The following is a 17,066-nucleotide window of genomic DNA, read 5'->3' as shown; positions in this document are numbered from 1 at the left end:
TGCGTCCACCTCATAATTGATGAGCAATTAGCACAGGTAGCATAGGTCACCAGTTCCACTCGAGCATACAGTAAGCAGTGAAAGCATGAGCCATGACCGAGGAGGCATTCAAAGCCCAGAGTTTTCTCCTCTTATCAACAGAAATCATGTGTGATTATTGTTTTCATTTACAGCAGACAAGTATCTGAGATTAGAGGAAAGTCAACATGTTGGTTTCAGTCAGCACATGTTGAGAAATCAAGAGGGAAAGCTCAAAACAAGCCCTAACCGTGCACAGCCCTTCATGTATTTGTACCAGATCCACCAACATCATTTAATAAGCACAGTCCATTTGCATGCAAATCAGACCAATTACCAAGTAGCTGGTATGTGAGTATGATTTCTCATAGAGGCGCATCATGCCTCATTTGCTTAGCCTTGAAACATAAGCCTCTATGTAGAGCACACAGTTTTCTCTGTGTTCAATCAACATGGATTTAGCACTTGAGTAAGAAAACTATTACTGCTGGGGCATGTGTAAAAAAAGAATTATAAGGATAATTGTTTGACTTAATTTCCCTCTCAGACACAAAGAGGCATCATTTTTATTAAGATAGAGCATCTGAAGAAAAACATTTTCTAGAAACCAACCTGCGAAACAGCAACTAACAAGACGACAACAGTAGCGTGAAACAAAAATTACCTCTAACTGCATCAACCTTCCTCGCAGAGAGGAAATAGTGGGGCAGGACACTGTGTTGACAGCAGTGGAGACACCAGCAAGCTGGGAGAAGATGCCAGCATAAGAAGCACTTTGCTGCTATGACATCTTCAAAGTCTTTCACAGTCGGCAGCTGTCAGAAGTGGCAGCCAAGCAGCACAAAGGGCAGAAATACTCACACACTCAACATCACAGCATGCTGCACTCTTGCAAATCGCCAGGACAGGGCAGACGCACACATTTTATGCACATTTGATAACACGTAAAAAGTTTATCTCGGGGAGGCACTGCTGTAGCCATGTGGTAGCAACTGGGGACATTGTCCAGCTTTATGAAGATATGGTTTCATTGTAGGAACCATGAGAGCTGTAATAGTTTTAATCCACTTTAGCTACATAGTTAGTGTTTAGTTTCTTGAGATAATAATAGGATTACACTAGTTCTTAATGTTAAGTGTTCATGCACACATCAAACTGACACCTCACCCCCTTCTCCTCCTCTATCTGCTCTCACACCCACTCTAAGCACCATGAAGGGCCGAGCTAAGTAGAATAGGAATATAATTTACAACCAATGACCCGAACAGGTTAAACCTGTTAACAGATGGGAGGTGGCAAATTGATGATCTTCCATTCTGTGTATGAGGGTGGACATTATATTATATACCACATATCTGCATCCAACCATTATACCCACTAAGCACTGTGTAGGAGGCAAGAGTCAATGATAAGTGATTAATACCGCTGCTAAGCCTACATGGGAGGTTGACATTGAAGTGAGGCGGCCTGTGGCATGATACATGGGCCTTCAAATGAGGTCACCATCTTAAAATACATTCGGACCTCAGCAGATATATAATACATGAGTTATATTTATTAAAACTAGTGATTTGTAATCAAACAACAGCAGAGCATCCACTCTCAGAATGAGCCATTGAATAAAAACAATAAAAAACTGAGCTGCCTGTCTTGTCAGTGTAACATCCCACAGGGAGCGATGTTTATTTGTCATTTGGAACGCGACAAGATAAGAGATAAGAGGATGTCACAAGAGAACGCTCTTTTCTTCCTGAAATCATTCCTCTGACATCAGACGTACCACACGGTAATGAGAGAAACAGTTATCGGCACACGGTGTATATCAGCCCGCGACACATGAATGGTGCAAAAGGCTGTTTATCAAAGAGCAAAATGTTAAGAGCGCTGTGACAACTCGTAGTGAATCAGAACATAAAAACAATACAAGGCAGGGCTGTTCCTGACAGAGCCACACCAGTGTATCCTCCTCAGCAAATCAATGTGCTGCCAATGATTAACATCCTATTCACAATGCCTTCAAACTTGTGCTGTTCAGAGTTGGGTGCAGCAATGGCTGTCAAACACTTTCATGTGGAGGACTTGGCTGACCTGGAGCCCCAGTAAGGGGACATGTTGACCTGCAGCAGCTGTCAGTAGCTTCATATGATGAGAAGCAGATTATGGATTGATCTAGGACACCTTCAGGTGGTGGGAGGGGGGGGGGGGGTGAACCTCTGGGAATCTACACCTTCACATGATGAAGAGTCAACACCATCCTTATCAAGACTGTAATTGGCGTCATCTCAAGTGAATTAGAGACAAATTAGACTAGTCCTCATGCTGTTGAAGGGAGGGGGCGTTCAAGGACCCCCCAGCTTTGACAGCTACTCCACTGATGAGGAATGCAACGCGTGCACGCGCTCACACACACACTCACACTCACACACAGGTAATGATCCGCCTTACCTCCAGACGATCCAGACTGATGAAGCTGGCTATAGCAAATCCATCAATGATATCCTCCTCCTGCGAGCTGGACTCCCGTCTCTTCCGCCGGGGGGGACGCGGGGCTCTGGCGGCGGCTGCGGGGCGCGGCGCCTTTTTACCGGGCAGGGAGGCGGCGTCCCTCCCCGGGCTGCGTCCCTCCCTGTCGGAGCAGGAGGAGTTGGGGTCGGGGCTGCGGGCGTCCCTGCTCCCTGCCTCCCGCAACCTCCGCACCCTCTCCCGCTTCTTGGAGCGACATCTCCGACCCTGCTTCAGTTTGCCGTCCATGTCGCTGGAGGGTAGCTCGCGGTGTCAAAAAGCAGAAAATCTAAATGTAACTCCACAGACAGTCGGTGCTCGCTCCAAACGCCCCGCTGCGCCGTGTAATAACAAATAACACACACCGGACTGACAATCACAGGCTGCGCTGTAACGTGAACGCAGCGCTGCGTGTGTGTAAATAACAAGGCAAATAGAGCCTTATAGCACTCAATGACCTTGACTATAAACCTCCCCGATCTCCATTACAACAAGCAAATGTTCAAGTATCCCACAGAGGCGAGACACACGGAGCAAAGCGACGCGGATCCACGCGTTATTCTGTCACGAATCTGCGCCGTGTCGACGCGGAATCCGCTAAAGCAGGTGCAAAACGGCAAAACGGTGAAAATCCAAGCATTACACTCGCTTAGTAACTTTTGTTGCATCGGCACAGGAACAGGCTGCGTTAAAGCCTCAGCTCGCTGCATAGCGCAGACAGCGCAGAGGAACCATGTCGCTGCCCGTTGTTGTTTTCCACCAGCCCATGATCCAAGGCTGTCAAACACACGGAGACTATCCGTCCGGAACAAACCCGCCTGGCGAACAAGCACGGCTCGATCGTGGCCGTCGGATGAGTGAATAATAATAATAATCCGGTATCCCCGTTGAGTTTTTTAAGCCATACTCCTCTCTGCGCTTCAGGGGCAAAGAGGATCCCAAGTCTGAGAGCTACTTACGCACAATATTTTCCTAAATGATCCGAAGCGTCCGAGTGAGACAGCCATCCGGTGTGTAATCAAACTCCATGAGGCGATGAAGCGGTCTATTCCAGCTCAGATCATGTGGAGTTTTCCCTGTAAATCCACTCCGGTCCGTCCCCTGGCTGCTCAGTTGCTCAGCGGCTCGTGGTATTTTCTATTCGCATAATAAGGCTTTGATAAGTGTCCTTAAAGCGACAGGAGTGATTAAAATCTCCTCTCCCCCCCTCTCTCATTCCCTTCTTCCGAAATTAAGAGACACAGTCAAGCTTCAGAGAACCCACAGAACTGACGTATTTCCGCCACCTCTGGCCTACAATTTACCATAGGAAGGAAGCTGGTTTTTTTAATCAGTCTGTCTGGGGCACACTTTGTCACATCAGGTACTATTTGAGTCTGTCTGTCTGCCAGAGCTGATGCCACATCATGCCTTTCTCACTGTCACTACACACACACTCACACAAGTCCAGACGTCTTCCTGAATGTTTCCAAGGGGACTGTCTGTGAGTAGGCAAATGTCCAACTCAGACATTTTGCAGAACTTTTAACTGGTATAATCTATAAAAAATGTCAGAGTGTGAATTCAGCAGGGAAATTTACCGAAAATTCAAAGTGAGCAAGTGGCTTTCCTGATTAGGTTTGTATAACGCAACTTACATTATATAAAATCATATATGAATACAATTATATAGGTGAGAAAAAGGTGCCCCACATAAGACGAAAATGTAAACTTGGAGGTTCTAAGAAGAACACAATGATCCTCACAGTCTATAGCAGTACAAGCGTACAACAGCTAGAAGCCCTCTACTTCTGGGGGGGTCCCTTTAGGAATTCATGGGAGTCCTCTGCAAAGTAAACCACAGCTCAATTTACCAATTTCGATTAGCTGAAATTAGGGCAATGGTCTTATATAATTACTGTATTGTGTAACAATTATTTCCATTATAGGTTTCACTGGCCCGACTGTGACTAGAATTCCACCTACTCTGATGTGGACCCTTACACAACCCTTTATGAATGTATAAAAGTGTTGTCAATGAGGCTGTTAAGCTTGTGTGGTGTGAAATCATATTGATCCATTGAGTGTTGAGAGTTTATTCGATACATAAAAAGGTGTGGAAATGATAAAACTTCCTCTTCATTGGACAAATTCACAGTAACATTATCCCATATTTCAGGGTATGTATATAACATATACATGATGAAAGGAGCTACAGAAGTGAGGGAGAATTAATAACTGTTTGCATAGTGCTTTGTTTAACTAGGAACTTACCATCTTGCTCATAGTTTGAATAAAAGAAGCTGCTTCCTTTCACTGTCTGTCAAGTTTAATTCCTGCTAAGATTATTTCTAACTTTACCAGAGAATATACAGTATTCTGTCGCGCTGCATGTGACTTAATGGGTATATCAGACTGTAGCAGAACCACCCATGTTTCACAGCCTACACCCTGAGAAGGTATTTTATATTATGAAAATACAATTGCGAGGAAAGATGACAAAGTATAAAAGTAATGACGTGTATTCACTCTCTATGAGGCAAATACAACCAAACTGAGTCAGCAGCTTATCCTACTGCATAATCCAATAAGAATGACGCATATGAAGTGCATCATCACTATTTGTAGTTCTTCTTAGTAAAAGTGAGAAGAAGCACCAATGATGAACAGTTAATATCAGAGGCTTACTAGGTAATGATCTCATATGAAGCCGTGCGCAGTGGAGGAGAAATTACAATATTCAGCCAGTGTGAAATGTTTCATATAGGAATTATCTTGTTGATGGCTTGATCTTCACAGCACAGGAAGCAGTGAAAGCAAAGCAGCGAGAGCCAAACTGAAATATTCAGGTAGTCAGCGCCGTGGTTCAGGTGTGGGGATTTTTCTTTATGTTGAGAATCATCACTGAAACTGCAGAGCAACACATCAAAATGCAAAATGAAAGTGCTTTTATGCAAATATAGTGTGCGGCGGGGTAAATTATCCAGAGCACTGTAGGTGATTTAACCAGAGACTGCACGGAGTAAGTGAGCATGATGAAGTTTTTATGGTACAGTGCTGCAACAGGTTACACTGCAGTGTAGTTTATAAGCAAATATCAAAATGTTACATTAGCTGTTGTTAAAGGCTTAATGCTAAGCCTGTTAAATGCTTTTTGGACTTTTAAATCAAAGGAACCAATCTAAAATAATCTGCACACTTCAATGTGTTTTAGCTGTGAACTAAATAATATCACTCTACGTCACAGCACATTTCTATCACAAACGTATGTGGGCTGTTACTGGAGTCCTGGAAAACCTAGATAACTTATCTTTAGCAAGGTAATTGGTATGATGTGTGTGTGTGTGTATGTACATGGGGGTGTATAGGTAGGTATGTCTTAGCCCCCCCAGCACTGCATTCTGAAGGCATTTTTGTTTTTTTTTAATTTCCAGGGAGAGACTTTTCACATAAAACTAATTGGTGAAGCTACACTTTAAAGATCAGGTGTATTTTGTCTGTATATATTTCTTTGGAGAACAATAACCAGGTGATCAGTGTATCAATCTTGAGTGAATGGACCTTCAGGGAGCTTGAGACATTATCGTTATCATGTTCCTTTAACCTCTGTAACCACTATGATTAAACCCCTCTCTGTTTGAGCAGCTTTGCAAGAACTAATTCAGTAAGGAGATTAAAAAAGGGGGAACAGGTATGGTGAGAGGGCCGTGGAGGAGAGGGAAGAGATTACCTCTGTTTCTTCCATGCTTCTATTTGCTGTGAGGTTAATCCATAGCTACAGTCTCTGAGCTCCCACATCGCAGTCATTCAAACACTAGTCTTTTTGAAATGCTTAGCCCCGGCTGCGCTGTGAAGCGAAGGGGAGGGAGTCAGTCATGCTTTTATGATGTTTAAGCAGCACAATTGTTTTTCTTTGCCTCTGCCACCAAGATAAGGATTCATTTGAAGTCGCTGGGGTCAAGGTGCCTCTTGCCTAAAGGGTTGTTTTCCGTTGAGATGGTTGTGAGTGTTCTGTGTGGTGCAGACATGGGACTGAGAGGTCATGGATCTGAAGAAAACAATACAAAAGGATCTGTCCTCAAGTACACACCATATCCTTTAAGAATATAGCCCCACAGAAATCAATAAGCCTTGATTTCACAGTACAACACTAGGCAGCTGTAAGACACAAATCCCTACACTGCTGTAAAGAAAATGAATTCTGTTGGGCTCACAACGTGCTGTAATTTCTGCACAGTCAGTACATTAAGTACACAGTCATCCATTGTGGAAGCCATCTCTGTTTTTCAAGGTATGTTAATGGTGTAATGGGTGGATTTTATTTATCTGGATGGGCGTGCAAATGTTTGCAACTCAGATATCGCCTACATTTTATGAATGTTCAGGTCTGGTATTCTACAACATCTGTCCATGTATGTCAGGGTGGAATGGTAAAGATACTGTATGACAGTTGATATCTGGTTTGAGGTATGCAACACTGACTGAACTGATTGAACAAAACTGTTGTGGTTAGAGTCAATAAATAGGCAAACATGTTATATCAAACATGTCAGATACAGAGCATGAGATGCAGAATTGTCCAATACATATCGGAGATTCTACAAAACTCAGTTAGAGTCTATGTAGAACAATGTACATTATATAATCATGTCTTTAATCATGACTCAAACTGCTTAAACTACTACTACTTTGTGTTTACTGGTTTGTTTGGTTTACTTTGACTTGGGTCTCAACACAGAAAAGAAGTTAGCTTAACTTGGTTTGTTGAGCCCAATTTAAAAATCGACTTGGTCAGGGAAACAAGCAATTGGATTAATATAGCCCCCTAATTTGGTTTACAGGACATTGGTCACCATGATAACAATAATAATCTATTCTGGATATCTCTTAAATCCACATTTTTTAGCTACACACTAGCTCTGTCAGTGTTGGTCAATAGGTCATTGTACCAGTTTAGAATAAATTGAAATAGTTCATCAGTTATTTGATGGATTGCCACTGAATGAAGTACATACATTCATTATCACCAGAAGATGAACGCTATGGACTTTGGTGATCCTCTATCTTTTCTTGTAGCACCATCAGCAGGTTATCATTAGTAAAATGTCTTGACAATTTTTGGAAGGGCTGCTGTGAAATTTTGTACAAATATTCAGATGGCACAGGTTAGACTCTGATGTTCCCTGTGGCGCCACCAACAGCTTAAAGTTTCCACTCCATCTGTGAGATATCTCAACATCTGAGTGACAGAAATGTTTGTTTAGACACGGTTAACACATGACTACTAATTGTTGAACCTTGACCATTTCTCGTGCACCCCTATGACGTTGATATTTGATGTGAAGTGAAATGTCCAAACTATTGGATGGATTGCCATCAAAGACTGTGTTGTAATCACTTTTTCATTCAGCATCACCACAGCTCAAATGTTTAAATTTACCCAGTTTTAACTAAATACCAACAGTAATGGCATTCCAATCAGCCCCAAGTGCATGTTATTATTAGTGCTAATTAGCATATGTTAGCATGCTGACACGCTGGACTTCAATGGTTATCATGCCAGCGTTAGCATTATCTCAATGCACCACAGTGCACAAGATTTAAAAAGCCCCACAGAGCCACTGGCACTGCTGTAGAATGTAAGTCTTGAATATGCAATTTCCCTGACAAATTATCTCAATATTTTCCCTAAAATGACTTGCCACTGTTTGTTAAACCAGCAGCGGCGTGCTCATTTATTCAATCCATCAGAAACCAAAGCAGCAATGGCAACCAGCTGTTTTGAATATAGAGCTGTTGGACTCTAACTTTGACATCTCAATTTGCTGCCCTAGCTGTCACAGAGGAACTGCTATGAGGGAAAACATAAGTCCGTGGCTTTATGCCTATAGGGCTTTCAGCCTGTGTGACACATCATGGAGTAATTCACTACTTTGGTGGCAATTTACAGGCAGACTCAACAAGAAACCCGCTCGGGGGCCTCGAGCAACAAGCTCTCTCTCGGGAAGCAGTGGCCAGCTATAGGATCGCCTAGGCTGGGCCAAACCACCGCATGAAAAATTAACCTGCCCACTCCGCAGACAGAGCTTACACATCCTCCCTGCCTGAGAGCCTGCTTACACACTCCCTTCATCTCTTGCCCTCTTATTCTCCCCCACTGTCTTTCTCTCAGCCTTTCTTCCACTTGTTTCTCTTCCAGCGTTCTATCTGCACAGAGCCAGCTCTCTGTGCATCAAAGACAACAGCTGCTTGTCTTATGTTGAACACAGACAATTATTTATAGACGGGCAGACTTAGCATGAGCCTGTCGAGTATTGCGTGTGTAATGCAAACATGTCCATACCCACTGCCATCAAGAAATAATGAATCTGGACAGAATATTTGATCACAAAGTCGAATGGAAGTCACAAACAAAAAAAAGTGAGATAACTATACGGGATTAGTGGAGAAACTGATAGCAAAGGCAGTGAGGTGTCAATAATTTAACTGAGTAGGTTGTAAATCTAAGTGCCTACAGATATTTTATACCACTGGGGAACAAAGTTTAATCAAACAGAAAGATTGGCCCCAGAGCTGTGTGGGTGAGAACGCTGAATTTATTGGCAGCCCTTGAACAGGCAGTAGGGTTTTTATTACAGGCATCATTCAGGGCAAAATTAGCAATGTGACCTGCTATTTTAGTGAAATAAATTGAGTTAAGGGATTGATGTGGATAAATGTCACGTTAAATGTCATCATAAAATGCTGTTTCTTGGAATTATTGTAAGTCATGAGGGGATATGTTTCCGTTCCCATTCTTTTTTTTCTCTGTATCCTTTTTTTCTCAACTCAGAGAATCCTTCAGTCAAGAATTCCCACATTTCTTGTTTTTGGTTCCAGGCGTTGCTCAACATTTTGAGTGAAATGTTGTAATGGATTTTATTGATCCTTGATGTCTGGTGCCTTCTCTGACACTAAAGTAACAATGCTCTCTGCTTCTGCACATCGCATCAACAGATGTTTTGACACTGGAGCTTTTCACAAAGGACCCTGAAGCCAGTCGATACTTCCCTGGAACTGTGCTTCGATTTCCACCAGTTGGTGGAAGGGTAAAGTGAGGATGTCATTTGACTTGATCACTGTGACGACTACACTTAATACACACCTGGAAACACAACAACCTACAGTCCAGCAGCATTACCTTTCATATAGACTATTGTCTTTCAGTTGTGAGGGGATATATTAAGATATAGATTATACAATTATTGCCTGGAGAAAAAATGTTGCAGCTTCACTTGTGAGTTAGAAACATAAACTAAGATGGATGACACATCTACACTTCATCCTGTTATACAAAAATAAAGCCAAAACATTCCAGATACAAACACTGTCATGTTGCATATTTGGAGCCAGAGTCTGTGCAGTAGTGATTGATGGTTGTGAGGTCCCACCAATACACATTCTCAAACAATCACGAGTCAATATCAGCTGTCAATCATTTCACCTCATTTTTTTACAGCATCAAATAACTAAATAACTAAAATGAGCACTTACAGTTTATACATATCAGTGTGATAGATTGATTTGTTGTAATCTTTAAACCGGGCCAGGCTAGCTGTTTACCATATTTTCACTCTTAATGCTAAGCTAATTGCTGCATTACTCCACAGGTATCAAATTCTCAGCACTTTAAGAGTGAAGTATATTTCACAGAAAATCCCAAGTTATTCATTGCACGATGCAGTTTTGTGGTTTTACTTCATCCTGAAACCACTGGAGCACCAACACTCATTCCATCGAAGTTTAATTAATTAAAAAAGCACATTTGCTAAAAGGTCAGTACTTTGCTCTGAGCAAAATGAAGTGGATTATGTAAAATATTACTTTTTTAAGTATCTTGAAATATATTTTGCATGATTTGCATGACAGGGTACTGCTGTGTGACCTGTGGCTAAGCTAAGAAGCAGATTTAAGAAAGGGGGAGGTACTCTCTCAGGGGTTAGTATCATAGTTTCACAAAAAGAGAGGCAGCTGTAACTGTTGTTCCTTCAATGTCAGACCAGAGTATACAGGTTAGAACTCGCTAAATAAGCAAAGACTGGAGGGGTGCGAGTGGTGTCTTCTGGGTATGCAACGTCTCATTTCTCTGGTGCTTTGTGAGAGACAGAAATGCATTCCCACTGGTCACGCTGCAATTAGCTCCCGAGCCACCAAAACCCCAGACGCTCAAGCGATCACTTGTGCCAAGTCCCCAAACAACCACCTCCCCAAACCTCACTCTCTCACACACACACACACACAGAGACATTTCACTTTAACATGGTTCTAACTCTGGGCTTTTCCAACATGCACCCATGGGGTAATGTACCCTCTTAACTGTTCACAAGTTATGGATACTTCAACCTCGAAGCCTGTGTCACACAAAGCCACATCAGCAGAGGTGATGTTTTCTCACACTAGGCTGACACAACGTGACAAACTGTCAAAGGGGAGGGCTTCCCCACACAGGACTTAGACATTAGAGCGCCTGAATAGGTGAGCGAGTGATGAGAGAGGGAGAGAGAGAAAGACACAGAGAGACTTCTGTCAGCTTGTTTCCCGTGCATTTCTGCAGCTACGCAGAATAATGAGCACAATGTTAACAGAGAGGGTAAACAGAGAAGGCAGCATGAGCAGGCTGACTACAGGCAGCAGTGAAGGCTGTGTTGTTTCTGTGTAATGAAGGAGCTGCACTGATGAGCCTGCATCTGTCCTCGTGCTCTGGAGTACATATAGACAGAGCACTTACTAGAGCAACTAAAGCCCCTTTTTCCACTGGTGAAAAAACACTAACACCCACTAACATCTGGCCTTTATCTTGAATAGGTAGAGATACAACTTGGCATTCACTCCTGGGTCTTGTTTTTATCAGCCCCGATCGGCAGTGAAACAGGACACCCTGAGGTACTTTCTTCTTTCTCGTTATTTTGGCAGTCTAGACGGTTACTCACTACCCTTTCTGATGGGGATTGAACTTCTGGACGCCAATAAACGTTTGTGCAATACAAGCAAAAGGGAAAGAGCTTCTTAATTTCTGGTACATTGTTAATGTCAAACACTTCACTGGGGAATTGAAAAGAAAAGAAAATACTGGCAATAGGGAAGCAGTCAATCTTTGTTTTTGAGCGTAATCACATGCATTTGGAAAAACCTGCATATATCTGCTAATTTTCATGCAAAAGACGTGTTTGAGTCCTGGTGGGAGAGTTTACTGACCTTTTTTAATCTCCATTGCTGCAGCACATTCATCTAGGATTGACCACTGAGCAGTTGTTAGGGGCTGAACTCTTTGCACAGCAGCCATTCATTAGTACCTGAAGGAGAATGAATGATGCATTACATTAACATCTACTTTTTTTCAATCATGTTCTTCCAGTCAATAGAAAATTCAATGTCAATGTCAGACATTCATGCTGATAAATGTACTGTTCAACTCTAGGAAGGTTGAGGATCTAAACATTGAGTCAATGGCCTGTCACTTGTTGACAGAGAGGAGACAGCTCATTCTTTTCACTGTACTATTTTTCTTCTTGACACAGGCAAGGAGCTTTTAAAGCTGATTAATATTTAGTTGAAACATAACTCCCACCACATTGTTATTCTTTCATGCCAACCAATGATGCTGCACAGGGTACAACAAGCTACAAATGCTACAAATCTTTATAAAATCAAACCCCAAAATATGTCATTAAGCTTCATTATCTCAAGTGCTAATAAGGTGCATATCTGTACATTCAAACAGCAACTGAGAGGCTTGTGGAATAACTAATAAATGGGAAGAACAGAAAAATTGACGCCTGGGCAGATTGAAAGTTAAAAGGCTGTAAAATGAGTGTGTTTTCAAATAGACATAGAGGCAGTGAGCAGGCGTATTATACTCCTATAACGCTCCCCTGGCTTTGAAAAGGCCCTTGATTAGCAAACAGCAACCCCCGAGATAAAACACACTCATAGACACGGACTGGATTTGCATGTAAAGAGACTTGGGAGCTTTTCATGCATGCGCGTCTACTCCAGGCAAATGAGAGAACATGGTGCTTTAGATGCTGCTCCCTCCTGCAGGAAAGCCTCTCTCATTCCTTCTTTGGTTTTAAGTCCTTATGGGTCAACTTCTCTTCTTGCAACACTATATTTTTAGTGCCAGTAAAACAGTAGGTGTGGATACTTGTGTGCAGTACTGATATGTGTTTTATAGTACAGTCATTATTTTGTGACCTTGCAGGTTCACGTTGTAAAATGTGACTGCTAAGAATATGCTTGGTATAGATTTATGACTCTAGCTTCTTATTTGTACTCACATTTTTCAGGTCACAGTTGATTACTCATTTGAGGTTAAGGTGATAGGTGTATAATAAATAACAGTTTAGATAATCTTTGCATTTTGTAGCCTTGTAAATGAATATTTGCACAAGCTGGGTTTGCACTCATGCATAATGTAATTCCTTAATGCCCGACAGAAGAACGTCATGTACAAGGCAAACAAACAAGACATTTAGCGCTGCAGATGCACACATGACTCCACTCCACAGCTTTTATCGCTAGTGTGTGCTCAGACAAGATGTTTATAATAAAACAGAAGGGCTGATTAAAAAGTACCTCAATAAAATCTGCATAAACTGCGAGACACTGTGAGTGAATATATGGATAATTTGGTTTATAAATGAAGACATGCTGAGGCAACGCAGCTTATTACTTTCATGTAAGAGAAGCAGTCGCTTCTTGACTTCACCCCTCGTAATGACTTGGTTAAATATAATTTATGACTAGTATCATAAGTTATTCAGTGACTTGCTGATTAATTATGTAAGCCTGAAATGTAATATCTCTGATTATGTGTGACAGTAGATTTTCATCGTTACAGATGGAGGGAGTTTCTAACAGCGGGTTTATGCTAAGCAGCTTTCTTTTGTAAATTGATATAGATGCATTTGGGCAAATGTGGAAAAAGTGTTTATCCTCTTGCCTAATGGTATAACACTGAAGGATTTTCTTCTGCAATACTATGTATGTATCCATTAAAAATTATTACTTTAAGGTCATCATTTAATCCCTCTAAAATGTAGAGGATCCCGTCTGTAGACGCTAAGCTGATTCTGCTCTACTCTCATTTTTTAAGAGTAAATGCCACTTCTCTTCAAATGATTGGATCTCATTTTTTAATAGAAGTGAATTTATAGCCCTGGAGCAAAGGAAAGCCATTCTATAATGATAACATATACAGCGAAAGGATATGGTCAAAACCTTTCATCCATTTTTCATGCTTGTTTAACTTTTCCTCTGCACCCCACTAAATCCATTTTCCACACGAATTTTGGAGAGCCTTAGCCCAAGATTTGTGCAGACAGCTTGTTAAATATGTATTGCCTGAGCAGTGGGCACCCAGCAGAAGTGGCAGTGTATCTCATCTTTAGTTGAACAGAGTGAGGGAATTCATGATAAATCTAGTGAATCTAAATTTCTGTGGCCTTCCAGAAAAGGCTGGTGTGACACTTCTCAACATGTGTAATTGAGAAATATGTAATATTACACTGTTGCGATCTAGGCCACAGCAGGAAGAGGAAACCATATATTTTTTTAGTTGTGTAGCCCATTTCTGTGACGTGTAGTGAAACAAATGAGATTTCTCCAGTGATATGCAGTATGTCCACTGTAGCAGGTACCTGCAAAATTATATATTTTCTTGAATTTCACCCTCTGCATTATGGTTTTTATATTATGATCTCTACATGTAACTATAAAAGTTTATGAATTAAAATAGGCGTCATGCATGAGTCCCATAGATCCAAAACTAAATTCAACAAGGGGCCATGTGTGTGTCCCCTAAATTTGATTAAAATCGTGTGTATTCCTTGAATGCAACTAGAAGAACTTGTGCATCAGCAGTGTTACTAAAATCCAACTGGAATGATGTGTGTAACATCAAGGCTGACATCTGACTTTCTCACCAGTGAGATGTTGGCAACTGTATCAGCAATATTTCACTGACATTTCTGTGTAACAGGAGGAGATGGAGATGTGTTATCTATATCTTTATATACAGTCTGAGCATCCTATTTGAGAGGATCTACTGGCAGCTATTATCTTGTCGACAGCAGGACGCAACTGTTTGTCAACAACAACAGTGGCTACCACAGAGGTTAGCAGATAAGCTGTACTCAGAGATGGAGAGTAAATAACTTAACTGATGTTTTTTTCTCAATGTGCAACGTGTTTCTGTTCTTCTCCAGATTGGTCTCAGCAATCGTGACAGAGAGACAGACAGATGGTTAGTCTAGTCATCTGACAACTATCTATTGAAAGCATGTTCCTCTTTCCAAACACCTTCCAACAGAGTCAAAGTTCTGTATGAACCCTCTGGTGCGTCAGGTTATCGTATGCGTCTTTCCCAAACTCTTTTGTCATATCATGGGGTGCCCAACACAAACGTCATCCACAGTTTGCCTCTCTCTCTGTTGCTGTTTAGTGAGTCACTGCCTCTGCAGTGCTGTCTCCCAGCTGATCTGTAGTTAATCTCTCAGTGGTCTCTGGTGGGAGGAAATGATGAAGGGAGCAAGAGAAAGAGAGAAATGGAGTTACTCTCTGCTGCAGCCTGATGAGCTTCCCTCAGCTGGTGCTCCCAGGGGGCTGTTCAAATATTCAAAACCCTTGCAAGGCTTCACCGACTCAAGTGATTATGGTTATAGTGTGTGTTTACGTGTGTGGGCTCGTGTTCAATGTTTACTTACAGACTAAAATATACTCGAAGCTTCTGACATTTCCGTCTCAATATCTCACAGGCTACCCACAGAGCTGCAGGGAGTTGATGGGTTTCATTAAATCAGACTGATTTGAAAGCATAAACGATTAATTCTACATTTAAGGAACTGCAGCCTGTTGAATCTGTGTTTCAGTTTCATCAAGGCTTAAATTCAAATATGGTTTTTTTTCATGCACAACATCCCCCTGTGATTTAAAATGACTTCAACAGAAAAATCAATAACTTCCAGTGAGTTTGTTTCATAGAGGGAAGGCTGACTTCTTGCTGTTCATATATTGTGGAGAAACAACACAACTTCTCTGTTGGGGAGTTCATCAGACAAAGAAATTCTCAAAGTCAGTCAGCAACTGGGCTCCAAAAGGAAGCAGCTCTGTTTCTGGGGATGCGTCTATTTGGTGGGTGTCCAAGTGGCAACCAAGCCGACAAAGCTGGGCTGCTCCGCTGCAAGCTCTGCTCACTGATCGTCTCTTTCCTGGGACGCGGTTCACCTCCCAGCCAGGGAGAGGCGCTTCGGGAGAAAGATCGTCAGCTGATCGTGTCTGTGATACAGCGAGCGCGATGAAGATCAAAACTTTAATCCCAGCAGAAGCAAAATATAGGTAGACACACATTCATAAACTGAGCAAATGCTTTCACGTATGCTGTCCCAGCAACGCATACTTTCTCAACCCACTGTACGTAAAGGAGTTCACACAGTTTGTACAAGATGAGAGAAAGCAATAGACAAACTGACAGAGAGAGTGAGGAAGAGAGAGACTGGATATATCCACATCACTTCAGTTCTCCCTGGAACCCAGAGGCTCCTCCAAAGCTTTTAGTAAAAGGGGAAAAAAAGAAAAACAAGCGGCTGTGTGATGGATCAAACAGCCGCAGCAGCAGCAGCCACTTCCCAACCTACCCAGCAGACTACTGGCTTTGATATTTCAGTCACTATCAGCCCCTGTGTTGTGTCTGTTTTATACACTGCCGGGTAAATGAATCTTTTCCTTTGGTCTCCTTCTACTACACTGTCATTCCCCCTCCATCACCCCTCCTTACACTTCCACCCCGACCACCCTCCAGCTACCTCCCTCAGTTGTCCCCTGTCTGTCTCTACAATTTGCTACAGGCATCCCCCTTTTCCAAAAATGAAAAGCTTGCTGTGTTTCATGCTTTGGTCCTGTCTAAAGGTGAGCAATGCATATGCCCCTGCAATTACAGAGAGCCCTGTAGGCAGAAGGCAATATTGGCTTTCAGTCACTTCATTTGAGAATGTCTGAGTATGTGGAGGAGGAGACTTTCCATTGAAGCCACTCACTTCTCCCTACCTTTTCCCCCATCGGGTCAAACTTATCATGACATGCATTTGTTTCATTGCCCAAAGGTGATGCTACATGAGTTTTAATTGTACTTATCAGTTAATGGGTTAAGAGTGTGAAAGGTGCCTTAAACGGCAATCTGGACAATAGCACCAAAATTTAGTCCGACCTAAACCTTTTGGGATACTTTGGACTTTTGGCCCAATTGCTGGAAGTTGAGACAGCAGAAAAAGAAGCTGAAGCCTGAAGCTGATCAGGCTCACAGGATTACTTGCAGTCTTCTGAACCTCTGAAAACAAGAATGTTGCGCCTGAAGCTGGTGATTCAGGTAGAAATACTATGATGTGACAACAAAATGCAACAAAAAGTTCATTTCTTTTCTGCACTTAAACTGAAAAACTATTTCCCCAGTAAACTGAGGACATGCCCCTCTATAAACCTATCAATGTCAATTAAAGGTAGACGCAGCCCATGTGGGCGATGATAACAAGATG

At 42.1% G+C, this 17,066-nt stretch overlaps 1 protein-coding gene across 16 annotated transcripts in view; it reads right to left on the bottom strand.

Moving 5' to 3' along the window:
- fbrsl1 (fibrosin-like 1) overlaps positions 1 to 3,784 on the bottom strand; it is a 279,449-nt gene extending 275,665 nt beyond the window's left edge. For all 16 annotated transcript variants that reach the window (XM_020093934.2, XM_069524201.1, XM_069524198.1 and 13 more), the window contains exon 1: positions 2,464 to 3,784. In XM_020093934.2, coding sequence (XP_019949493.1) covers positions 2,464 to 2,769 — 306 coding nt within the window. In that variant the 5' untranslated portion in view covers positions 2,770 to 3,784. The remainder of the gene's footprint in view (positions 1 to 2,463) is intronic.
- Positions 3,785 to 17,066: the final 13,282 nt, after the last annotated feature.

This window comes from Paralichthys olivaceus, chromosome 4 (assembly GCF_024713975.1).
Source record: "Paralichthys olivaceus isolate ysfri-2021 chromosome 4, ASM2471397v2, whole genome shotgun sequence".
In the NCBI taxonomy this organism is placed as follows: domain Eukaryota; kingdom Metazoa; phylum Chordata; class Actinopteri; order Pleuronectiformes; family Paralichthyidae; genus Paralichthys; species Paralichthys olivaceus.
The sequence above is the reverse complement of the archived record's forward strand: the minus strand, read 5'-3'. Positions and strand labels throughout refer to the sequence as shown.